This window comes from Pholis gunnellus (genome assembly GCF_910591455.1).
Source record: "Pholis gunnellus genome assembly, chromosome: 8".
In the NCBI taxonomy this organism is placed as follows: domain Eukaryota; kingdom Metazoa; phylum Chordata; class Actinopteri; order Perciformes; family Pholidae; genus Pholis; species Pholis gunnellus.
Window position 1 is genome coordinate 16560440 of NC_136534.1, and position 26485 is coordinate 16586924.

The 26485-nt window shown below is 41.1% G+C and overlaps 1 protein-coding gene and 1 long non-coding RNA gene across 3 annotated transcripts; both read left to right on the top strand.

Annotated features, from left to right (window-relative positions):
- Positions 1-1498: 1498 nt before the first annotated feature.
- Positions 1499-10939, top strand: LOC306699633. The gene is made up of 5 exons (XR_013767177.1): positions 1499-1657; positions 1970-2064; positions 2186-9470; positions 10310-10446; positions 10529-10939. It is a non-coding gene; the product is annotated as an uncharacterized lncRNA (long non-coding RNA).
- Positions 10940-15611: 4672 nt separating this feature from the next.
- snx27b (sorting nexin 27b) lies at positions 15612-24815 on the top strand. Of its 2 annotated transcripts, none has more exons than XM_079163852.1 (13): positions 15612-16026; positions 18242-18473; positions 18618-18810; positions 19053-19117; positions 19207-19311; positions 19420-19498; positions 19885-20048; positions 20137-20226; positions 20582-20731; positions 20827-20955; positions 21878-21937; positions 22029-22091; positions 22207-24815. In XM_079163852.1, exons 1-13 carry the CDS (start codon positions 15695-15697, stop codon positions 22249-22251), a joined length of 1707 nt encoding a protein of 568 aa, XP_079019978.1. In that variant the 5' UTR covers positions 15612-15694; the 3' UTR covers positions 22252-24815. The 2 variants fall into 2 exon arrangements, with proteins under 2 accessions (XP_079019978.1, XP_079019977.1); XM_079163851.1 differs by having other exon boundaries at positions 22029-22077.
- Positions 24816-26485: the final 1670 nt, after the last annotated feature.

Here is a 26485-nt window from a genome sequence, read left to right on the forward strand (position 1 = left end):
ACTGGAGGTGACTGGGGTGGAGGAGAGTCGCATCTGCTTAGAGCTGAAATGACAACTGACAGCAGCAGAGAGAAGAACACTTTTTAAAGTTAGACAGCTACGATGTGATTGGCTTCAAAGAAACTGTGCAGAATCTGGTTGGTTAACTTCAAGTGAACGCCCACAATCAGCTGTTAGAGTAATAGAAGGGAGAGAGAGATTATGAATGAAAAGAAGAGTAAATATAGTCTTCCTGACTGGACTTAAGCTTAAGCTTCATATGATCCTCCCCACTCACACACACAGGTCATCAATGGCGACCGTTTGCTCAATACAACACAAGCAAAAGAACTGTCTTTAGTGAATGTTTTCTTTTCCAGTGGCGGCTGGTCAATAGAGGGCGCTAGGGTGCCGACCCCCCCCCCCCCCCCCCCCCCCCCTTGAGCTACAAATAATAAATACTAAAAATAATAATAATAATAATAATAATAATAATAATAATAATAATAATAATAATAATAATAATAATAAACTATACAAATTGTCAATATTTGTGTTTTTGAAATATGGAATCACCCAGTAATATGTGTAAAATATGATAGCATAAATGTATGCTTTTCCTGCACGTCCTCTCCGCGCGTGCACGTCTCAGCTGGCTGGGGCGCTGGAGAATCTGCCCCAAAGAGGCGGGTCTATGAAGCAGTTTAGCCAATGATGCTTTAATGCTGATTAAAGATATCAATGAGTGACATACAATTTAGCCAATCAGCGTCCTGAAATAGAAAGAGCTGATATCAGATCAACCTGACCTCACAATCAGACAGCAGACTAGCAGGAAAGGGAAGCAGTACATGCGAAGCTTCTCTAGCTGTACACCGGAAAGGTTTGGCTAGCTGGATGCAGTCATGCTAATAAAGTATTCAGCTTTTTAACACAACGGGGACAGATCCAGCATGGACAGTTCCGGTAGTGAGGGATATGAAGCACCTGTCTGAGAATGGATATATTGTAACGAAGGACGACCTCTATAGACGGGTTTCGGAGAAGCAGCCGTCCGAACAAGTTCTCCTGTTCGCCCCCCCCCCCCCAGTGGCTTTAAGATAAAATTGGATATTTGTTAAAGTCACTACAGTTATAAATAAATAATTATCTATGTATGTGTGTGTTTTATATTATAGTGAATATTATTATATGATGTATGCATTATTATACTATACAGAATATTATTATATGATATACATGTATATTATATTATACCGAATTGCCTGTGAGGGTGACAAAAATAAGATGTCCTGACGTGTTTGTCAAAGTTATCTACTGCTTTTTTTCGTGTTGGAATACATTTTAAATATTTAACTGCAGTAGTAATGCGTGTTTGCTACCTTCATTTTTTTGCAATAAATCATTCTGGGATGTTTGCTGATATTTATTGGATGTGTCACCGCCCTACCAAGAAAATTTTCCCACCAGCCGCCACTGTTCTTTTCCATGGCACAGCTCTTGGGAAAACAAGTTTGGCTGGAGTGGGGAACATTTCCAGTGCATGTGTGTGGTGTGGGTGTGTCGGTCATTAAGAGGGCTTTAAGAGAGCTTCACCCTCCCTCTGACAACAGTCTCACCTTGGACAGCTGGTGATACGGACAGGATCTCTCTTCAGCCAGGGAACGTGAATTCTAAGGTGAGTCCTGATGAAAAGCAAGATTTTTGGGGACACTGGAAAGAAAAAATGGCATTTAATTCAGATGCTGAGCATGAAAGATGCAATGGAAATGTTTGAGTTATGCCATGGTGTCTATTTAAGCTTTACTCAGTGCATTTGTCAAGCACCTTATTGTGTTGATTCTGACGTTTACATTCTATGCTCAAATGATACATTTTCATGGTTAAATAGATTCATGATGTATATGTATTTTCTGTTAATCCAATATGTTTTAAAGGTATTTGCTCTTGCATCTCTGTTAATTACTCTCATCAATCGGGGTTTCTCCAGCTACAGCCATGGCTCGTTTGGAACAGGCCATTACAAACATTGTGAATATATTTCTGGAGTATGCTGATGATGGAGGCAAGAAAAAGAAGTTAAAAGTAAGAGACTGAACACACTCACTTTAAGTGCACGGCTATTCATGAAATACGAGCGTTATCCTACTTCTTACTTTTGTGCATTTCATGACATTTTTGAACTGTGTGGATAAAATCAATGCAGATGACATTGAGGAAGCCATGAAGATGCTGGATAAAAACCAGGATGGCGAGGTTAACTTCAGAGAGTTTTGTTGGTGCATGAGTGACCTGGCCAAATGCTACTCACTACTAGAAGAAGACAGACAAGGGTGGCAAGAAATCCAAGGAGAAAGAACAAGAAGGTGAACATGAAGACTAAAGAACCAACCCGTAACATTTTAAACTTTGACGGATATCAGTATATACCATGTCTTAAAAGTCACTTAAAATATCTATCTGTCTTTGCCGTCTTTGTGCATTTTTGTAAAATCACATGAATTTAACCCCACTATTGTATCCTAAAATGATGGCATTCTTAACCCCTCAATGCACAAGAGAGTTATGGCTTATCAATTATTATGAAAAAAAACAGGGAGCAAAAATGTTGTTTATATCTCTTTATACATTAATCAAATGAATTTGGTTGTTGCCCAATAATCCCTTCACCTGCTCTGCTTAGGAAAACATGCCACAAACACTGACAATGTGTTCATACCGCTTTTAATATTAATTTATATAAGGTTTTACTGATTTTAAAGGGGATTTTCATCCAATCCACAAAGTGTCGACTCACTCACATAGCTGCCTCTCTAGAAGCAAACACACATTTCTATTGGTTCTCCTGTGCCATGCTCCTGCCTCCCTGTGAGGCACGTGTGACTGGCTGAATGTCCCGTATGTCCACAAAATATTTCTGCAGCAGGCAGTAGTGTAAAGAAATCAGACCCTGTTTAAAGTGTCACGATGTAAATGAAAAAGTGTCAATATGTCTAGCATCTCATTTATCTACTACAGTCATGACAATATATTCTAAACCTGCGTTCAGGTGTTTGTGTTTAGAAGCTTTGAATAACCAGAATGTAATGTAACACTGAAGTAAATTCAGTGATTCAATGCTGTTATATTTATTATAGAAGAGAAGGACCTTTGAAGCACTTCAAATTTGTGTCCTCGCCTCTTCCTAAATCAGTCCCAACCATTGATCGCTCATGCTTTATATACTGCATTCTTCTGCATGCGTGCAAGGTGGAGCAAGTGTGCTAAAATACTGTCTGCAAGAGGTGAGCATCTGCCAGCACACTGTTGGCCTTACAAGCATGCCCTGTTCTCTCATACTGTAAGTAGTTTAAATGTACTCATTTCAACTGAAATGTACTCTTACGTCAATATTTTGTTAACATATTTTGCGGTGGGAGGCAAATATATTCCTTGTATGTAGCTAAATTAACCCATATCCTTCAAATACACCCATGTCCCTCAATTCATAAAGGTGTTTTCAAGCAAATCGATGCAAATGGTAACAAATGGGCAGTTTCTTACAATAGATGGGAAGAGAGAGAATGAAAGGAAATACCTCTACACATGCAGTGATTGCCATAAAAAGGTGAAGAAGCCCATATCAGACTAGACTTCAGGCTATTTTTTTCTCAGATAGATGAAGCGGTAGCATCTGTTGTCAGCACATAAGCCATTTGTATGTTTTTTGTTTGTTAAAAGGTTTTTTAAGTCGATGTTTTGCATCTATTTGTTTGATAGCATTGTCTTTATGAATCTGTCAGCACTTCAAGCTGAATGAACAGAATGTACCCGGTCTGATATCTGTGTAAATGGGTGAGGGCATGTTTTAGCTCAATATGTCACATCACCCAAAATGTTCTGCTTGAGGTAAACAAACATTCTTACTCGCGCACACATGAAAACACAACAAACCACTGTGTTGTCGTAGAACATTTCTGGAGTTGTTACCATGGGAGAGGCCATGACTACATAGAAAAAACAGCAGCCATTTTGACAAAAGCAAGAGCCCTGCCCTAACCGGTAACATTAGTGTATAACGCTGCAGGCTTCCTTGTGCATGCAATAAAGTTAAAATTGTCGAATGCATAGAGTAAAAGTCAAAACAAGGCACATACAACACACTTATGCTGGAGTTGACTTGCAAAAATATAAGCTTTTACTTTTAATGGTACCTGTTAGAAGTCTCCAAGTGTTCGATATCTGTACATACTGCTGCTGTGTAACATACACAAGTCAAATAATCTTTCAATTTGTCAGATTTATGTTTTCAAAAATATATTAAAAAGACTGAGTATGCAGCCGCACAAGCAACTCTGAGGCTTTACTTAGGCACTCAGGCTTTCAGCTGAACGCTAATAATGACAACGCTAACATGTTTAGCAGGTGTAACACCGTTCACCATTGTAGTTTAGCATGTTAGCATGCAGATATTTGTTCATTAGGATTAAATGTAAACTACAGTTTAGGCTTATGGGAAAATTTTACCTGGCAATTTCATGGCAATCTGTCTGATAGTTGTTGAGAAGTTTCACATGAAACTGCAAATATCAGCTTCATGATGGTGTCGAAGGAAAAAATGATGGGATCACCGAAGTCTTGAGGATTCCCTTTTGTTGCAATCTATCAAGTAGATATGTAAATATTTCACTCGAGAAGTGAACACTTTGGACATCTGAACCAAATTCCATGCCAATCCATCCAATAGTTATTTTTGTTGTTGGACTGTCCAACAGACAGACATTAGCATGGCAAAAAGATCAGACAGACACATCCTGGTGCATTCCTGCAAAAGTTTTCCTCCTTCAAACCAATTTCACAACAACTCATTCTATCACACAGATTAACAACGCGGTCCTTATTTTGTTAAAGAATCCTCACTAGGAATGGGTAGGTCTGAAACCATTACATTGTTTTTAATGGCTGATATACTGCAGACATTTTTCAGTGGATGTTTGTGTGTTCGTGGAGGAGGGAGGACTCATCTGCAGAAGGGTTCGGCACATTTAGTGTCAGCAAACATTCCTGACCTTTAAATCACAGTGTGTCTTCGACCACGCCTGTACTGGTGTCTCTGTTTCCCATGACATTAATGCCAACGCCTTAAATCCTTATCAGGTTTTACCACATAGCAGGTTATGATAGCAGCAATAACCCACACTTCTCTGTGCTTGTAGACTAGAGACAACTTGTTTATTGCTGAAGTTTTCACTCATCCTTTTTGCCTGTTACTGTATAGAAAAGCTGTATTAAAAGCCATGCAGACACAAAGTTGGGCTGACATGGTGTATAATTAATTGAGATAAGATTTGAACAGAAAGACTTAGAAACAGTTTGTACACAATGTTGTGTACAATATTGCTGAATGACTCACTAAAGCTTACTGTTTGGTGTGATGTTAGTCAGACACAATGCTGCCCCAATTTGCTAGATGTGTTGGGAGTGAAACTCTGTTTATTTTAAATTAGCCACAATGGAAAAATACTTCATAACAAGTAATAATAACTTGCATTAAATTGAGCTTGTGTATTAAAAGTACGCCATTGTATCACTTTAGTTTTTGATGCCGAACGAGCCCCATTCGGGTTACCAGCAAGAGAGTTTAGCGAAGAGAGCGTCGTAAAATGCACTTTTCAGAAACTAATATAATTAATGGTACACACATGTTATATACCCACTTAACGAAGAGATTCTGGGAAAGAATACCAAAAAAGCCATTTTACTTACTCCAAACACAATTATACACAAACTAATATAATCGGCTATCATGGCAAACCGATACATCTGAGAGCAAGAGGATTCGACACACAATCCGGAGATATCTTCAGAATTTCTCTCAGTGAAACCATTATAACCATACAGCCAACAAACCATCGCAAACAATCATATCGCTTCTCACATGAGCTGATTGTCGTGAAGAAACCGTAGAAAACCGGACAAAATCCCCGTATAAATCTGTGCAGCCATGTGCCTGGCGTCTGTCCTATGTATTTCTAAAGTTTCCATGGAAAAATGGTGGTCAACCTACCTTGCTGGACGAAGGGGTTATGATTTTTACTTTTCGACGAATCGATTTTACGCTTGAGGTGGCGCGCAGTCAATCAATTCCAGGTTACTTCCATCGCAATCCTGAGTCACTTCCACATCTAACGTGGTGTCACATGCTGAAATTGGCCAATCATAGGCTTTTGAGGAGACTTAAATCAGGCCCTGAGAGGTCAAAATGGCTCAAAATGATGCCAAACTGCTGTATTTGGATAGATTGAACACTATTAGTAATAAAACAAGTGAAATATATAGTTATATAGTATATAAAATTAGAATGACACAGCTGGAACAGCTGGTTCCACAATGACAAATTTGGTCCGACCTCTCCGTACCAAAGCTTCTATAACTTTGGTCTGCTTCACTTTATCAAAGCCAATTTTTTGATTGAGACTACTGACATGTTGTGCTATGATTTGGGAGAATTTTAGGCTTACTGCTCCATTATTTCAAAGACAAAAAAACAATAAAGTGCTTTTTTTTCAGGCGAACCGGAACATTTTCAATTTGAGCTGTGTGCCATCTTCATTTAGTATTAGCCATTAGACATATACACTGATTTTACACATATGAACAAATCTCACAAGTGTTTCTGTTATTATAACATCAAAATTATTCAAATAGACCTTGTAGTTAGAGATCTACACTCTGTATGGGTATGCAATTTTCTATGGGGTCAGTGTGACGGTTCACGGTTAATTAACCGTGTGGGTTTGTGAGTAGAGCAGAGACTCAGGCGCAGACTTAGACACAAGGTGAGGTGAAATGCAAGGCTCTTTACTAGGCACTTAAGCCTACACAAAACGGAAAACAACTCCAAAAGAAAAATCCTAACTGAAAAAAAAAGGGCTTGGTCACAAAAAGCAAAGACACAAACCGCGGGAGTCAGAGGGTCAACACAAAAGAAAACCACTGGAGAAGAGCTGAGTCCATGAGGAGGAAAAGAACAAATGAATGAAGGGATAATCCAGCAACTGGAACAGGGCAAGCAGGGGAGTATAAGTAGGTGAGGGGTGATGTGCGGATTGCCGGCAGGTGAGTAGGAATAAGTGGGGTTGGCAGAGGGAAAAGCCAGGGGCAGGTGATTGAGCACAGGTGGGGATGATGAGCATGATCGAGAGAGAGAGACACACACACACACACACAGAGCAAGGCCCAACCATGACAGTCAGATCAGTCTCAATAATTGCAAATGCACACAGAAAGACTCACAAATGCAAAGTTTGGCGCATAATTTTCGAGCAGAGGCCTAAAAATAGGCTTAGGGATTAATAGTACTATCTCTTTACTTAATAGAAAGAGTGTTCCAGTAGTGAACACTCTCTCTTTCACTCGTTGAATACGCTTATTGTAAGCCACTTTGGATAAAAGCATCTGCTAAATGACTGTAATGTAATGTAGTGGGAGACTGTTTGCCCAAACCTGCTACAGCTGTATTGTGCAACACAGTCCCCTCAGGTACTTTTTCATCCTGCTATCCAGAACTGATTCAGTGTGGGAGGTGCAAGCTCATGTAGAATCTTAAAGACGAGGCAAGCATCTGCAAAATGTTTAAAACTATCAAAATTACATAGATTGTACTTTTGAACTTCATTGCAATGGTGATAGCTGCTGGCCTGTCGGTCAAGTGTTTTTAGTGTCTGTTTGTAAAGGGACTCAATAGGTTTCAGAGTTGTCATGCTTGCTTGTGACCAGTTTGTGAAACAGTATGTAATGTGGGGAAAGATCATATCACGCTTAAAGAGTTTGGCTGCCTCTGTTGTTAGGTCTGGTCTTATATGCCTTAAGTTAGCCAGGTTGAATTTGATAGTATCGGCTACCTTTTTTAAATGACAGATTCAAATCTAGGATGATTCCAAGATATTTGAAATCGGACTCCACCTTGAGCTTTTCCCTTTTTACAAAATCATCAGGTTGTTGAGTCTCTGTGGGTTTCCTTATGAAGAACATACAGACAGTTTGGTTTATGTTTAGGTGTAAACACGAGTCATGATCCGATACCTGGGACATGGCTGCGGTTAGTTTGTTGGCAGCTTGTTTGTTTGTTTTGAGCATGCACAAAAAAAACTAAGTCATCAGTGTACATTTTAATGTTGACAGATGAGCAGACTGAAGGTATCATTGATTACTCTATTACAGCGCGACATCTTGCTCGCATTTGACACATAAATGTGTTTGCGAGGGTCTTGCATGAAGGTCTTTTCAAATTGTTAAAACGTAATTAAAAGACATTTGACTGGAAAGTAAACAATCAACACATAAATCCACTGAAATAGATCAAATTGGGGAAAACAATGAAAAGTAACATTCAAAAGTTTATAGTACAAATTGTAAACAAGAAAATAAATGGGGATTGCTTTTCTTCATTGTTGTTTCCATTTACAACTCTTGCGTTGCTGTGAACAACACCCTGCATGGCATGACAAGCCTGGTTAGACCTGTGTGTAACATGGGACACACCCTACAAAACCTGCTGTGCTCGTTTTACCAATGAAGGAAATTATTTTAAAACTCATGGTCAATATTTGACCTGAAAGAAGAAAACATATCTATTTTCTTCAGGTTATGGGTAGAGCATTTGATGCTTCCCTTATCGTACGGACTGAAAGGAGATTATATTGATCACCATTACATTACATTACTTCGAACACTGGTATTACTGATATGAAAGGGGGCTTACATCAGAAAAAAGCTGGAAAAAGTGCATTTCAGCGATGTTATCTTGGAAGAAAAAATACAGAAAGAGGGGTTGGGGCTTGAAAAGAGGATTTGTCAACCTAAGCTGTGACATCCAGCTGTGACATCAAATGTAGTGGTGTAAAAAGCAATATATCCCACCAAAATATTAAAAGTCAATAAACAATAATTGCAGTCTGATAGATTTAGTGAAAGCAGTGGTTCACGGTGTCATAAGTGCTTTCAAACGGTTATTGCAGTTTATTATGAACCTGGGATCCACCCTGCAAGGCCAACTGTATTAGTTTGACTAATAAAGGAAATGATTCTGAAACAGGCAACATCTGCTGTGAAAAACATAAAGACAACATATTATTTGCAGGTTGAGTTAAAAAAAAAGAAGTCCTAAAAGGTAATGAATGTGTATGTACAGCATTTGATGTTCCCTTATCATGGGGCCTAAGAGGAGATCATATTGACCACCATTACTACTACATGACATGCATTTTCTGCATTGTTATCATGAAAGGCGGGCTTATGTCAGAGGGAAAGCAAGAGAGTATATTCCAGCGTTGTCAACTTGACATTTTGTACATTTTTCGGGAGAAGAAAGACATTTTAAAAAAGGCAGAGAGGGGTGGGGCTTTGAAAGAGGGCGCGTCAACCTCTACTTAAACCGTTTGTGTCAGTGCTCTCATATCAAAATCCTCTCTTCCACTCTCTCTACCTGCACAAGCTTTCACAATATTTTGGTAAGTGGAAATATGTTTTTTTTTAAACTTTTTTAAATACAACTTCAACAATTTTGCATTTCATTTGTCCAAATACTTGATAAACATTTAACATTATGTGGCATGAGAGCCATGAATGACGTTTGGTTTGTGTACTGTGTGTCGAGTGCTACGTCAGAATAAACATGTCAATCTATTGTAAGATGATAGCAATTCTAATTTGAATATTGTAATAACGATAATCATGAAATTGATTTGAATTTTCAAAAATAAAGCTACCGAGGATTCTGGGTAAAAAAAGTTATTTTAAAAGGCATGCAGTAGGGTGGGAAAACTGAAAATCAGTGAGTAAGGACGGTGTATGACAGTACCAAGCCAAAGCCATTGACTAGAAACATACAGTAAATGGAGTTTGCAGGAAGAATATGGTGAAGGGCAGGACAGCACTCTGATGCCTTTAATTGTCTAAGAAACATTTAGAGACTTTCTTTTTACACCAGACTACCAATTTGCTCCTCGTTGCATCACCGATACTTGATCATGTTCTTTATTTCAAACCAATGGTAATTCAAAATGTAGTATTTACCCCGGAGGGACAGAGAAAAGAGGACAAGGTAACAAAAGAGCAAGATTTAAAAGGAAAATAAAATGTTCAGCTTGTACTGAATCCATTTTTACAAGAATTAGTTCTGATAATGTGACCATTGAGGAAGTGATGGTAATTAACAAGTTGGTCATCCAACTCTTCCCAGTCTTTTAATGTGATGCTCCAAAGCAGAGCAACCCATGTTTTAAGATGGAATGAAGCATGAACATATTTAGTCATAAACACTAAAGTCAACAATACTTTCTCATTCCAGCCACCATGTCCGACCTTTCTTCTGCAGTGAAGAAATGTAAGAAAACCTTTGACAAATATGCTGGAGAAGAAGGAGACAAGGATACTTTGAACAAGAAGGAACTTGCAAAATTGCTCCGCAAGGAGTATAATTTGCAAGTAAGTAGAAAAAAAGCAGCACTTTGGCAATATAGCTGTGAATGCCTCTCTGACATATGGTTTATTTTTTTCTTTTGTTTAGGACTCAAGCAAGGAAGAACTTGAGGGGTTCTTCACAGCTTTGGATGCAAACGGTGATGATGCTGTTACTTTCGGAGAGTTCGTCGATTTTGCACTAGCCGTCGCTGAATTATCCGGTCAATAATTAAGCCATGTTGCTTCAGAACTTTTTGGGGTATTTTAATTTGTTCTAAATGAAAACGTTAACTGGAAGATCCAATTTGCACTGTGTTACAGTCAGTTCCATTAAATTTGCATGTCATTTTCAAATGTTCTGAGAAGGAAAACTTGGTTAAACCCACAAAGATAAATCATGTGGGTTATTATGTTGGCTTGGGGACTTAAATTGTGCTGACTTTGAGTTTGTATCACTGATGTTCAATGTAGTCAGTGAACAATAAAGAAAATAAAATAAATGTCACATCTTGTGAAAGTTTTGTGTGTGTTCCTAAAATAAATACAGGTATCATTCAAAGTACAGCTGACCGTCTCTACTGTGCATCTACAAGGCAGAATGCATTTAGAATCATCTTTAAAAACATAATCTGCCTTTTCATTTAACATACTATATAAAATGTCTCTCAGCTCATCATTCAGGGTCCCACCCCATGGTGAAATGTTCACGTCACTGTTTGGGTGCATTACACGTAGAGCAGGAACGAACACAGCTTTAAATCTGCATGAGGTCCTTAAAACGCTGAGTGTGAGTTTAAAACTAGCGCGGCTTACACAAAGGGTGAATAAAATCAATCTCCAAAACCTTCTAAGCAGTAATCTTCATGCACATGTTTATGAAGATTTCAGTAATTGTCCTGTGTTTTCATGTTCACCACTTGGTTTTCCAACATAAATGCTGCAAGGCCCGGATTTGGTTTAAAACGTTTAGAGTACACTGACCCTTTAGTACTGGCTCAAACCAACTAAAAGCCCACAGATCCTCTATTGGCACATGTGGCGGTAAATTCTGGACTGAGACAAAAGGATTCCCCCAAGATTACAAACAATATTTTAAACAGGGTATTAAAAACACAGGAAATCCAATAAATCTAATGGATTCAAAACAGTAAAAGACATATCAAATATACTTTGTGACACAAAGTAAACACACACACACACACACACACACACACACACACACACATGCACACACACACACACACGCACACACACACAATGTTAGTGCCGCAAGGCAGCAACAAGAATTACTATTAAATTGTTGGGGGGAAATCAATGAGCGCCACGAGGGCTAACAGAAGGTAACAAAATAAACTAACACTAAGAAAAAAACGCTATTGAACTAAACAAAACAAAACAAAATAGCAGTGGCAGTCAGCGTCTCTCCTGCCTGCTTACTGCGCAGCCCCCATCTGGAAAGCTCAACACCGGGAAGCAAGAGTCGCTATGGAGCCGGACCCAAGCATTGCACGTGACGAGCACAACCTTTAGCACCAGGGATCAGAAGGGAAATACACAGCTCGTCGGTACGACTCATAATATAGTAAACCAAACAATTTGGGAACAAGAAAGTAGGAGGTGCTTAGGCCTACCTAACCCTACAGTAGCCACGGAGGGACATTTAACTACCGGCTATTGCTACACAAAGGTTTACCAATCTAAGGATATTTAGGTGTAGGTTATGTCCAAAGCCTCACAGCTGTCACCTCGCACCTAAAGAGAGACAAAATAGGAGCCATGGCTGGACTAGCCTGTTCAGGGGCCCCTACTGGCCCCCCGCCCCTACTGGCCCCCCGCCTCTTCAGGGCCTCTCTATAAGACAGGGCCTCAATATTATGAGAATACAGCACCTGTTTGAGCTTTGCAAATTTAGAAATGAATACAATTATGTGAAACAAATTGAAACAAACTGAATTTATGGCATTTGGAAACCCAGGGCGGCTGTGTTCTCAGTTGCCCACTCCTGGTTTACAATTCAGCCTGTATGGCAGACCTATCGTTCATAATTTGATTTAGTAACCCTGCTTTAAAGTCAAGATCAATGAAGTGAAGTTATCAAACACAGAACATTGGGATGATGAAAGTTATTACTTTACTATTATTGTTTGGGTTAGTTGGGTAATTGTTTGGTCTATCAAATGTCATGAAATAGTGAATAAGCACAACACAACAGAACCTATAATTAACATATATTCAAACCAGATGGTAATCCAGAAAACTAATCAAATATAAAACCTGAGTTTAATCTGCGATCTGTCTTCACTCTGGTATGAAACTCCAGTGATGTTGAAAAGAATCAGATCAGTCCGATCGGCTGCAGCGTCCAATCAAATAACTGATGAACAATGAGGGGGCGTGTCGGCTGTTAAAAGACTTCCTGGAAGGCTGTTCTCATGCATCTTTGCTCATGGCTCCTCAGAGATCCCTCCTCGCTCCTCGATCCTCGGAGCAGAAATAAGAGCTTTGGGACGGCCGTCAATATGGCGGAGCAGAACAGAGAACATTACCAAAAATCGAGGGCAACCAGGATAGACAAGATGCCCACGCAGCCAAATTACCTATGAACACACACATTTGGTTATGCCTTTAAACGCACCACTTTGAATGGGATTAAACCCACTCACTGTAACTTTCCATTTATTCTAACATATTTTCTCCAGACAGCTACACTGAGCAACTCCTCAATGAAGAGGCTGATCTTAGTTCAATCAGGAGAGACTTGATTAGAATTTAACAATGATTTATTATACAAGCATAAAATATAGATAGTGCAAAGTCTTTGGCGATTGGACTCCATCCTGAAGCAATATCACCGAGGGGATACTGAGGTCCAATAACGACTAATCCCCCCTGGAGTTCAGATACCATGGTGGTGGTGGTGGTGATGAAAGGAGTTGCTGCAATCTGATGATGAATGAGGAGCATGACTGTGATGCCGACTGGAGGTGACTGGGGTGGAGGAGGGTCGCATCTGCTAAGAGCTGAAATGACAACTGACAGCAGCAGAGAGAAGAACACTTTTTAAAGTTTGACAGCTACGATGTGATTGGCTTCGAAGAAATCTGGTTGGTTAAGGTATTTGCTCTTGCCTCTCTGTTAATTCCTCTCATCAATCGGTTTCTCCAGCTACAGCCATGGCTCGTTTGGACCAGGTCATCACAAACATTGTGGATATATTTCTGGAGTATGCTGATGATGAAGGCAAGAAAAAGAAGTTGAACAAAGAAGAGCTGAAAACAACTTATTTAACCCTAGCCCTATTTTTAGGCCTCTGCTTGAAAATTGCATACCCATACTAAAAAGAGTGTCTTTCTCTAACTACAAGGTATATTTTAATAATTTTGATGTTATAATAAAGGTACCACTTGTGACATTTGTTCAGATGTGTAAATATCAGTGTATATGTTACTGGTTAAGAGTAAATGAAGATGGCACACAAATAAGTGTGCTAAAATACTGTATGCAAGAGGTGAGCATCTGCCAGCACACTGTTGGCCTCACCAGCATGCCCTGTTCTCTCATACTGTAAGTAGTTTAAATGTACTCATTTCAACTGAAATGTACTCATACATCAATATATTGTTAACATATTTTGCGGTGGGAGGCAAATATATTCCTTGTATGTAGCTAAATCAAGCTATATCCCTCAAATACACCCATGTCCCTCAATTCATAAAGGTGTTTTCAAGCATATTGATTCAAATGGTAACAAATAGGCAGTTTCGTACAATAGATGGGAAGAGAGAGAATGAAAGGAAATACCTCTACACATGCAGTGATTGCCATAAAAAGGTGAAGAAGCCCATATCAGACTAGACTTCAGGCTATTTTTTTCACAGATAGATGAAGCGGAAGCATCTGTTGTCAGCACATAAGCCATTTGTATGTTTTTGTTTGTTAAAAGGTTTTTTAAGTCGATGTTTTGCATCTATTTGTTTGAAAGCACTGTCTTTATGAATCTGTCAGCACTTCAAGCTGAATGAACAGAATGTACCCGGTCTGATATCTGTGTAAATGGGTTAGGGCATGTTTTAGTTCAGTTAAGTTTAGACTCGAGGTAAACAAACATTCTCGCTCGCAGTGACTGCACATAAAAAACAGCAGCCAGTTTTGACAAAAACAAGAGCCCTTCCCTAAACGGTAATTAGTGTATAACGCTGCAGGCTTACTTGTCCATGCAAAAAAGTTGAAATTTGCATACAGTAAAATAAAATAGTGCTGTGTTCTCACGTTCACCACTTGGTTTTCCAACACAAATGCCTTTTGCTGCTATGATGACCTCTTGTGTTTGAAGCTTTCACTCTGAGGTGTCCATGCCATTTATTTCCCTGTGGTCTTCTGGGGCTGGAATCAATTAGCCTAATAAAGAGGATGAGAAGTATTTACCAAAGGTTTACCAATCTAAGCATTATTTAGGTGAGCAAGAAACATGTCCAAAGCCTCACAGCTGTCACCTCGCACCTGAAGAGAGACAAAATAGGAGCCATGGCTGGACCGGTTCAGGGGCCCCTATTGCTCACTCATGGTTTATAATTCAGCCTGTATGGCAGGCCCATCTTTCGTAATTTGATTTAGTAACCCTGCTTTAAAGTCAAGATCAATGATGTGAAGTTATCAAACACAGAACATTGGGATGATGAAAGTTATTACTTCACACGGTGGTTGAATTTGGGGCTGCAACTAATGATTATTCTTATAATCTGACTATTATTGTTTGGGTTAATTAGGTAATTGTAAACAAAGTCGACTAATAACCCATATTGTCCAGTTATGGTGTCAATATGGACATGAGCTGTAAGTAGTCCAGATAAAGATTTCGTCGACATTTCAAGATGATTAAAGAAAAAAAACAAAAAAACAAAGATAGTTAATTTTCCTATCCTATAGACCCAGAGGCTTTATTTGGGCGAGGGATCCAGATCCACAGTTTGGGCACAGCTGGCTAACAGACTTGTTTATTACATTCCTAATTTAGTCAAAAGAAACCACTGACTGACTCACGACTTGTCTGTATACAATTATGTTTCCTACTCAGGAAACTAGCCGCTACACCCGTGACCCAAATGGAACGTGTCCTGGGGCGGTCTCGTGAATCATCGGACTCTGTCGGCTTTTCCCGGTGATCTCGGTCAGTTAGCTAGCCAAGCTGATTAGCCCGCTACGACAAGCTAATGTTTGTAGGATATTTATTGTCAGCTGAATTTGACTGGATGATACAAAGAGTATAGAAAAAATGGCGGACGTTGAGGGAGAAGGAACTTGTTCATCGGTCCCTCCGTTGCCTCACCCTTCTTCTCGCAACGGCTCCGGTAGCGGTAACGTTACACCGGGCACCGGCGGCAGCTGCCAGACGGCAACTACCGTTACTTCAGGCCCACGGCTGGTTCGAATAGTGAAGTCTGACTCGGGCTATGGTTTCAATGTCCGGGGACAAGTTAGTGAAGGAGGGCAACTACGAAGCATTAACGGGGAACTGTACGCTCCACTGCAGCATGTCAGCGCTGTCCTACCGGGAGGTGCCGCCGACAGAGCCGGTATTTCGAAGGGGGACAGGATTCTTGAGGTGTAAGTGGCTATACAGTCTTAGCTTCACCTGAAGCATATTTAAGTAACGTTAACGTACAGATGACTCCAGTATCTTTTACTGGGAGCAGCGTCGGACACCAAAAAGCCCGTGTGAGCATGCACTACCATACTGGTCTTTGCAGGGCAGAGGAGCCGTTCTTCCTCATGAAAGGAGTGTCTGTCTGTGTGTGTGTGTGTGTGTGTGTGTGTGTGTGTGTGTGTCAGATATAAACGATTGAGGGATCATTAAACATTCCCGTCACACCATAGCATGCCAAATATTCTCAAGTCACCCCTTGTACACATTCATATCAATGGAACCAGATGCAGTTTGTTATATGTCTGCATGCCCCACTGCATCTAACCATACATGTCTTTGATGTTGCTACCAGTGAGCATGTGTGTGTGTGTGTGTGTGTGTGTGTATGCTGCATTTAGGATAGAGGTGATGTCCTAAATCGTTAGTATGCATGGAGATTGCTTGCTGATGTTAGGCTCTGTTGCTATGGAGAGGAACCCGCAGCATCAGTACTGATGCTCCAGTGTAGTCTGAATAAGGTGATGCAGAAAGGGAGGAGGGATGCCTTCAGTTCAATTCTGATTGGCTTCGCTCTCTAAAAAGCCAGTATCTCATTGGCTGGCTTTTTGCACACTGCTTTGTTAATGCATGGCCTGCAGTAACCTGGCAGTTTGTTGACCCCATTATTTCTGCGTGCTAGTGTGCAAGCATGAGACTGTATGTATGTGCATTTTTGTGTACTGTACACGCAGGGCATCCTGTCAGTCAGTTTTTGTTTTTGTATCGTATTGGCTTCATTCATTGTGATGAATTTAATGTTTGTATTCTTCTTCACGCCTACCATTTGCACTCATTTCTGCTGCCTCAGTGTTGGCTTCAATGCTTTAGACGTTCTTATCTCCCGTGTCTCTGATGCCGTAGATAAGACAGGCCCAAATACATACTTGCTATCGATACATCTTCGCACATTTACAAACTGCTTCTGAACCTTCGATACAGAATAATTTATAGTGCAAGACAATAAAGTGTATAATGTTAAACACTCAGATCAATAGCCCGTCTATCTTGCGGTGTATATTACTGTGGTAGATTTAGCTTTAAAGAACAGCATAGAAAACAGCAGTGATATAAACAAATACACTATCACCTTGAATTATAAATACAGAAGAACTGGAAGAATGACACACAGGACAAATGTATCTTGAAACTATTTATGATGCTCAAAAGTGCTGATCGTGCAAGTGCAAAGGGCATCACATCAGGTGCTTACTCTATAGTCATAAAGCTGCTAAAATGAAAGAGCTGCCAAAATGCTTAGTCTGTAGTTTGTGTTGTAGGAGACATTTGTTCTTTCTCCCACCTGCAAGATGGTTTTATTTGTGTCTCCCCTATCGGACATAATCATAGCTTTTGCATTTAGCAAGGTGGCTAAATGAGACTACAAAACTTCATCACTTTGACAGCCTCGTTGTGTATTCTTCTCACGCTCATGTGACCGAGGTGTAATTCATTTAATGCCTCATGTTAGCGTTTTACTTCTGGCGATTACATTCAGACTTCCGGTGTTTATTTGTGAAGATTTATCTTGCTAAACAAAGCGTGTAAGTATCATTAACTCGTGTTTGCAATTTTCTAAACTTCCAACGGAAAAATCCCATTGTTTTGTTTGTCGAGGGAACCAGAGCGATGCTAACTTCCGTGGTTGGCCTTTTAAAAAGACGTCATCCCTGCAGCACTCTATATTTGCACACTGCTGTAAACATTGCAAAAGTACATTAGCACGAAAGTTAAAGCACAGAATAATGTGATTTACTAAATCTCATTCTGACACGGTTTACGCCTTCATTTGCCAAACTACCCATTATTTTGGGATTCAAACAAACAGCTGGAGGGGATGCTGAGAGCTCAATGCAGTGGCTGTTTTGAGTAAAGTTAACTATAGGTCAGGACCCTCCAGCACTGTCATCAGCTCTGTCGTGCCCTGACACATGCCGGCCAAAAGGGCAAACACCCAGCGTTACTCATGCTCAGCTTTCCTGATGACATAAACCAAAAGGTCTTACTCCTGAGGGCAAAGTCTCTGTCACTGTGCCACGCAGTAACAGAAGCTGTTGCACTTGATTCACTTTATAACTGTAAATAAAAAACCCTAAAAGCTCAACAACTACCACATCTCTTCCTCCGTGTTTTCTCTAGCAATGGTGTGAATGTAGAGGGAGCGACCCACAAGCAAGTGGTGGACCTGATCCGGGCTGGAGAGCGGGAGCTGGCGCTGGCCGTGCTGTCCGTCCCGCCCCAGGAGACCGATTGCTTGGATCCCGGAGACGACATTTCAGCCCAGTCCTGCTACGACTACTCCGACAAGCAGGCCGTCCCCATCTCTGTGCCGAGCTACAAACACACTGAGCTCAACCAGGAAAAGTTTGTGGTGGGTGCAACTGTGGATGACTTAATGAGAGGAGGAAGTCGATTTTGGAAGCATGAATGGATGAATAAGCGAAAGGATTGGTCTTAAACTCCCTGTTATCGCGTTGGGACATTCATTTTTCTCTTTCTCTGCATTCACTTCCAGGTCTATAATGTGTACATGGCGGGCAGGCAGCTGTGCGCCAAGCGTTACCGTGAGTTTGTGATCCTACACCAAAACCTGAAGAGGGAGTTTGCCAACTTCCCGTTCCCCAAGCTGCCTGGGAAATGGCCTTTTTCCCTGTCAGAGCAGCAGCTGGACGCACGACGCAGAGGCCTTGAAGAGTACATGGAGAAAGGTCAGGCGGAGAGAAGGGGATGTACGGTTTCTAGAAAACATTGGTTCAGTCAGATTGTAGTAATTGGTATCCTCCTTTCTGGGATTTGTAAAGTGAAGTAATGGGGGGGAAAGTGTGGAAAGGTCTGGGATAAACACTCCGGAGTGCATAACTATACCTTTTTATTGTATTGCATTGTATAACCACGGTTATTTCACATAAAGACAATCTTTACCTTTATGTATCTGGTCTGTTGTCTGCAGTGTGCTCTGTACGGGTAATCGGAGAAAGTGACATCATGCAGGAGTTCCTGTCTGAATCAGATGAGGTAAAAAGAAACAAACCATCCCATGTTTGTGTCGTTCTGCAGTTGCATGTGACTCACCGTGCAGTTTGTCTCTCCTTCTCATGACCCAGAACTATAACGGCGTGTCAGATGTGGAGTTGAGAATAGCCATGCCCGACAAAACCACGCTCACCGTTAGAGTTTGCAAAAATTCTACCACTGACCAGGTCTACCAGGTAAAGAGCCACTGTGAGCATTGTAAAACCTGATTACAGTCATCTTGCAAGTGTTTTACTCTTTCTGTTTCCTTTATCTCTTTTTCTTAACTCTCGTTTTCCTCTCAGGCTGTGGTAATGAAACTGGGGATGGACAGTGTAACAGCCAGCTATTTTGCTCTGTTTGAGGTCATCAACCACACCTTCGGTGAGTGAGAACACGTAATTGAACTTTGAGTTTGCGTGTGTGTTCCTTTGCTGCGTGGAGAAAACAGATTTAGAGGAAGTTTTGCATGCAGGTCACAAGAGTTCAGAATGGATTCTTTCAGCCCAAAGAATGAATTAGAAGTTAAGAGTGTTGTGGAGAAAGTCATCCATGTTTCTTTATCAGTGGCAGATTAAATCATCATAAATATTTGCATTCCTTCCACTCTCCGAAGTCTGTTTTATTTCCAAATTGGAGGAACAATAAATTGCATTTATAGCAACAAACTTCGATAAACTAGGTAGTATGTCAAGATTTTTTAACAAGTCTTTTTTTTCACTCTCTTTCATTCCCTCCCTCCCTTTTGTCTCGCTCTCTTTCTCCCTCAGTGCGTAAGCTCGCCCCCAACGAGTTCCCCCACAAACTGTACGTACAGAACTACACCTCAGCCATCCCAGGAACCTGCCTCACCCTGCGCAAGTGGCTCTTCACCACAGAGGAGGAGATTCTGCTCAATGACAACCAGCTTGCTGTCAACTACTTCTTTCACCAGGTGTGTCTGTCTTTCTTTGTGCTCTGTGTGTGTGTACATGAACGTGCTTTTTGTGCGTTTGCTTTAACAGTGTCCCCTATCGTTGCAGGCTGTAGATGATGTGAAGAAAGGCTTCATCAAAGCAGAGCAGAAGTCCTACCAGCTGCAAAAGCTGGCCGAGCAGAAGAAGCTGTCCATGGTCAGTCCCTCACATGTGGACAGACACCACACAGCTACTCTACTACTGTTCCTGAATAACTTACAGAGGCAGATATTATAGTTCATCCTCTCGGTATGGAGGTTGTCTGACAGTGAGAGTGTAGGTTTGACTGGGGAGGAAAGTGTGCATGAATAGATTACCCTCTCTACGGAGAGATTAAACACTCCCACCCTGTTTTCAGATCAGTTTGGCTGCAAAGAATAACCAAAGTGTCTGACTGTTCTCTGCTTTTTGGCCATAAAGCTTAGATACAGTTAAGCATCAGAACTACATATTCTCATCTATAGTAAATACACACCACTATCTTGTCTCCTCTGACTCTTTTCTTCCCTAGTATATGAGTTTGTTGAGGGATTGCGAGGGCTACAATGAGATCATATTCCCACACTGTTCCTGCGACTCCCGACGTAAAGGCCACGTCATCACAGCCATCAGCATTCACCACTTCAAGCTGCACGCGTGCACCGAGGAAGGGACACTCGAGGCAAGCGGCAACTGTTTGTTTAGTGTGCGTGTGCATGTAGACGCATTTCCTATGCATGATGGAGCGGGTGTACTAAAGCCTCAATGTTGTTCCAGAACCAGGTGATTGCATTTGATTGGGCGGAGATGCAGAGGTGGGACACAGATGAAGAGGGCATGGCCTTCTGCTTTGAATATGCACGAGGAGAGAAGAAACCGCGCTGGGTCAAGATATTTACACCCTATGTGAGTATCTCGCACGGATTATGACACATGTGCTGTAATAGTCAAATTATTCCAGTGACAATACAGCCCTTACAGTTGCAACATTTATAACAGCTTTGTCATCTTTAAAAACATGTCTTGATATCCAGTGTTTAAATGCCTGTTGCGTAAGATCAGAACCTGCTTGTCTTGTAATTTTAAGGAACAGTTTGACATTTTGGGAATGTGCTTTTTCGCCCTCTGCGGAGAGAGTTGGGTGAGAAGATCGATACCGCTCTCAAGTTACCATTAACAGCCCGCTAACTTAGCTTAGCATGAAGACTGGAGACAAAAATACAGTCTGGCTAGTAGCAGCACATCTAAAGCTCACCTCTTGTTTGTTTAACTGTTTCTTGGAGACTCCAGGAAGTTAAAGGTCCCAGCCACGAAATAGTCCCAGGCACATAACTCCCCCTAAAACTGCACACTTCCTTTTTAAGGCGTGGTCACACGAATGCAGGCAAGTGACCATCGCCTGCCGAGGGGATATTTGCCTGAAAGTTCACCTACGGTCGACTCCATGTGAATACCAATTTGATTTGCCACCAGACAAATGTTTTTCACCCACTCACTCGCATAGGATTTCGCGGCTGTGTGACCGTGCTTTCACACTTCAGTTTTTGTGTGGAATAAATAGATATAACGTGTTCATTTGTGAGCTTTACAGGTGATGGTCGATGTATATTCTTACCAATTGACAAAGCTAGGCTAGCTGTTTCCTTCTGTTTCCAGTCTTTGTGCTAAGCTAACCAGCTGCTGGCTGTAATCTTGAGACACGAGAGTGGAATCAATCTCGTTATCGAACTCTTTGCCATGAAGCGATAAATGTATTTCCAAAAAAACGTATTTGTCCTTTAAATCTAAATTTCTGTTTCTCTCTCTGTGTTTGCTGGCTGATGTTCAGTTTAACTACATGCACGAGTGCTTCGAGAGAGTCTTCTGTGAGCTAAAGTGGAGGAAGGAGGTAAGGACCACCTGCGAACAGGCTAGCCTGCTACATTACAAGCCTTTTGTTGTGTCCTTCGCTCATTCCTACAATGTGTGTGTTTCTACAGGTGGAAGAGGAGGCTACAGACAAGGACAATAAGAACTGCAGTAAAGATGGTATGTGTGGCAAGGTAAGGCTTTGCCTGCCTCTGTCCGGTACATGATTAATCAAGAGCTCGGGGGAATTCTTCTGTTTTCCGTCTCTGAGTTTGTGCGTCTTCTTCCTGATTGCCGTTTCTGTTTCAGAATATTTTCCAGCTGCTGAGGCACAGAAGGGATGGAGGCACCTAGGAAGGGAGATTGTTACCTCTTAACTAGACACCGTCGTCACCGACTCAGCTCAGTTCAGCCCTCATCTAGCCCCAGACCCAGCAACACTCCTGTACTATTAACTACATGGTCATCGTTTATACTCCATCAGCTACAACCTCAGAAGCTACCCCCGATACACGCTAACCAACAAGCACCTGCAAATGAACAAATCGAATATTCCGAAGCAGAAACAGCTACAGACACGTGAACCAGAACTCTTGAATCCAGCGCACCATAATCTCGCATTAAAATAGAGCTCTGTTCAAAAAGACTGAAAGTCATGGATTCATGCAATCCTTCTTCTTATTGGCAGGGACTTGAAGTGGAATGTGACTTGTACATGTGGACGTTTTGACCCTCCTCTGAAGGAGTCCCGCTGGGAAGAGAAAGCTGATGTGAATAAGAAGATATTGTTGGATTTACCAGGGAAAGTGAGGCTGTTTAACGCAGATAACACTGATCAGAGATGCTGACCACAGGAAGACACTTGGTCTTCTCCATTGACGGATGGGAGCTGCAGTTCTTCTTTGTCTTTTTGGCCAGTTGTTGGCGCGCAAAGTGTGTTCGTGCCTGTTAACTATGCGTCCAGGAGGCTCCAAAAGGCAAGGAGCCAACCAGAGTGAGGCCCTCAGAATGTAAGTCACAGCTGAATTCATTACATTTTCATCTGTTTGCCTATCGATTTGCATTTATAAAAGATAACTATTAACATTGTAATGTGGCAAAAGAGAGAAAGGAGAGAGAAAGTGGAACATTTTTTTATTTATTTTCTTTTTTGCTGTGGTTATTTGACACATAAGCTGGAACAACGTTAAACTTTAGACTAATGTTGCACTTTATCAAACAGTATTTAACAGCCTCCAAATGTGGGAAATGTAACCTAAGAGGCAGATAGTGATCATATTACTGGAACTAGCCCAGGCTTAGTTTACATTCATTTTTGACTGACTACAGTATGAGTATGTACTGCATCATCAATAATGTGAACACTCCATGCAAATGTTTTAAGGCCATTGTAGAGCGGCGTTGACGAGGAGCACTGATCAGAAGGTTGAGTACCTCGTGTTTAACATGTATTACCCAAAAGAGACAGCAGGGGTCCTCCTCCTCCTTCCTGCTCTCCTACCGGCCCTGATTACTCCCACCGGATTTATTATAGGCCTGTAAGCCAGAAGACCTTTCCACCCGCAGCACTATTTATCTAGTAGCTGGTACTGCGCTGTACTGTTGAACCACTTATGCACTTTGGATTCAGGTTAAGTGGAAAGAGGAGTTCTTTGCAAAAAAAAAAAAAAGGGCAGCTTGCACACTTTATCAACATGATGGATATGAAGATAACTGAGCACATTCACTAAAGGCTTTGTAGCAACCGATCACAGAGCTGTGGTGTAGTTTAATAAACACTCAAGGTCCCTCTAAATGAGCCCAGTTAATGTTGTCATTGCTAGAATAATGTAATAGACATAATGTCATACGGTATAACAGAATTATCTGATGAGGCAACAGTGACTTCAGGCATAGGTTATAACATCTTTAGAATATGATTACATGCTGCCATTAAATACGAATCAGTGCGATATTTTAACTACCATCACCTCATTTAGAAGGACATTTTGGAAAGTTCTTATTTTATCCAAAAGATACTACATGTTCAGCTGCTTCGAGCTTTTACACAATGCGCCCTCCTATCAGTGCCGTGTCATCATGGTTTATTATCACGAATATGAGAACATTCCAAAATCAATTTACTGTATGTCATAATATGGCTGATTTATGCAAAAATCACTCGTAAGATAATCAAACTGATGCTCAAAGCAAAGACCTGTGTTGCACTGTCATGCATTACATGTGTGCAAAAACATCACCAACTGATGTTTGTTAGTGTATGATGCCAGTGAACGTTTGTAAATGCTAATATTCAATTTTCACCCGTCCCGAACTCCTCCCTGGCTCGTAATGAGAATGTCAACAGTATTTTTTTGTTATCTACAAACAAGTAAAGAGTCCTAGATTGAGATCAGTGGCTCCTGCTAAGGCTGCTTGTTTTGATGATGGTGCTGTTCACAAAAGCCATTTAGGGTGATTAATGAGCTTCATCATACCTTGTTACACACCATAAAGGAGGTTTAATTGAATGTGTTGAGCCTTGAATTGAGAGAATTGCAATCCTAAAGGCTGAAAGCATTTCCCAGGATCCTTGTCTGTGTTATTGGACCGTGTCTGACGCGGTCCATTGTCTGACATTGTCCGATCTGCCCACCTTCAAGTTCACCGCTCTCTCTTTCTCTCTCTCTCATCCTGGCTAAAGTTAAGTGTCACTAATTGTATTTATTTCAGTAAGATTCTTTCTTAAATTCAGCATCTGTTAAGTTTTTCACCTGATATTGTTTGGCTTTCGAAAAGTCACGCTAAGAAGAGGAGGCGGGAGGTTGACAACCTGCAGATTCTTTGACATGTTGAAATGTAAAATTTAAGACAAAGTGTTTGGTTACGTTGCTTACTGTAATAAATTGTAACATATTCTTTTAAATAAACCGATTTATTGATGCAAAGTTAGTTTTTTGCTTAATTGTGTGTGTGTGTGTGTGCGGCTGTGGCTCAGGGAGTAGTGTGGGTCCTAATGCTTAGGACGGGTTAAATGCAGAGCTCAAATTTCACTTTGTCGTGAAACGTTTAAGTATGTTTTTTGTTTTTTTATGTGTGTGTTGGGAGTCGAGACTGCCAATATGATGAAGTTACACAAGCAGACTTCACTCTCACTTTGTGTACCCACATCTGTTTTCTTTCTTTCCCGCTTCCTGAATTGTCGTCCTTTTCTCTCAGCAACTCCGATGTATTTTAATTAGATCTGGGAGACAATTACCCAGCAGGCCGTGGAACGGTCATTCCATATCGACCTGCAGCGAGGGCCTGCATCACGTAATTAAAAGCTACTGACTGTTGGTCGTTTGGGATGTTATCTTGAGACATCTGAATTTTGAAAAGCCAACATCCCTGGGCCAGAATCCTGTCCTGGGAGACGTCTTGCAAATGGTCTGGCTTCAGTGTTGATCAGTTTCTTACCACAACTTGATCACAGAAATATGTGTGTAGCTTTGAAGGATCATTGAATTAAAAAACAAACCAAAACAAGTAGATTATGTTGCCTAATTGTAGGTTAAAATATTTCAAAATGTAACATTGGACATCTGAAATATTAAGATAGGAGTATTATTACAGTGGCCATTATTACCGGTCAGAAATACTGAGAAAATATTTAATTATTGTGTGTATTATATCATTTCAGTAGTAATTTAACTATCAAAATACAGGACATTATATTAACAATTGCTCCCGCTCTTATTTTTCCCCCATGAGCAAACTGAACTGAACTGACTGCACTGTCAGCAGCTCTGTGTGTGTGTGTGTGTGTGTGTGTGTGTGTGTGTGTGTGTGTGTGTGTGTGTGTGTGTGTGTGTGTGTGTGTGTGTGTGTGTGTGTGTGTGTGTGTGTGTGTGTGTGTGTGTGTGTGTGTGTGTGTGTGTGTGTGTGTGTGTGTGTGAGAGAGAGTGTGTGTGTGAGTGAGAGAGACATAAAGAGACAGAGAGCTTTAGGAGTATGCGTAGTTACTGCATTAGGTCTGCAGCAGGCTTCCTTACTTTCACCACTTGGTGTGCGTGAGTGGGTTTACGGTTGCTCTGCTTCGTGTGGACGTGGGTGCAAATTTGTGTGACAAATGGCAGCCACACATTGCAGGGCGCCCCTTGATATTGCAGAAATATTTCTGCATCCTGCTCGCTGCATCAAGCTCCACTGGTTTGTATGACTGTGTTTGCTTCTCCTCTGAACAAACAGCTCTGCGTGAAGTGTCGACACAGGACAAGTGACAGAGCTGCCGAAGGAGGGGAGCATCTTAGATTTATTACATGTGCTGTATTGCTTCTCTGAGCTGTGTGAGGAGGCAGCAGCAGCAGCAGCAGTCACACGGGCAGAAGGAGCTGCGTAGGCCATTGAAATGCACAGCTCCACTAGTAAACTGCCCTGCCTGCACATATACTGTACAATGAAAAAGTGTAAAGCCTAATTAATAGCCTCCGGGCTGAAGGTTGGGGTAAGGCAGTGCCAAAACAGCAATTAGCCAAATTCAATCATCAGTGTGTTTGCAGTATTTCAGTCAATCATCATACATGGGCCAAGATCCTTTAAATACATTGATTGCCAATTCCGAATAAGT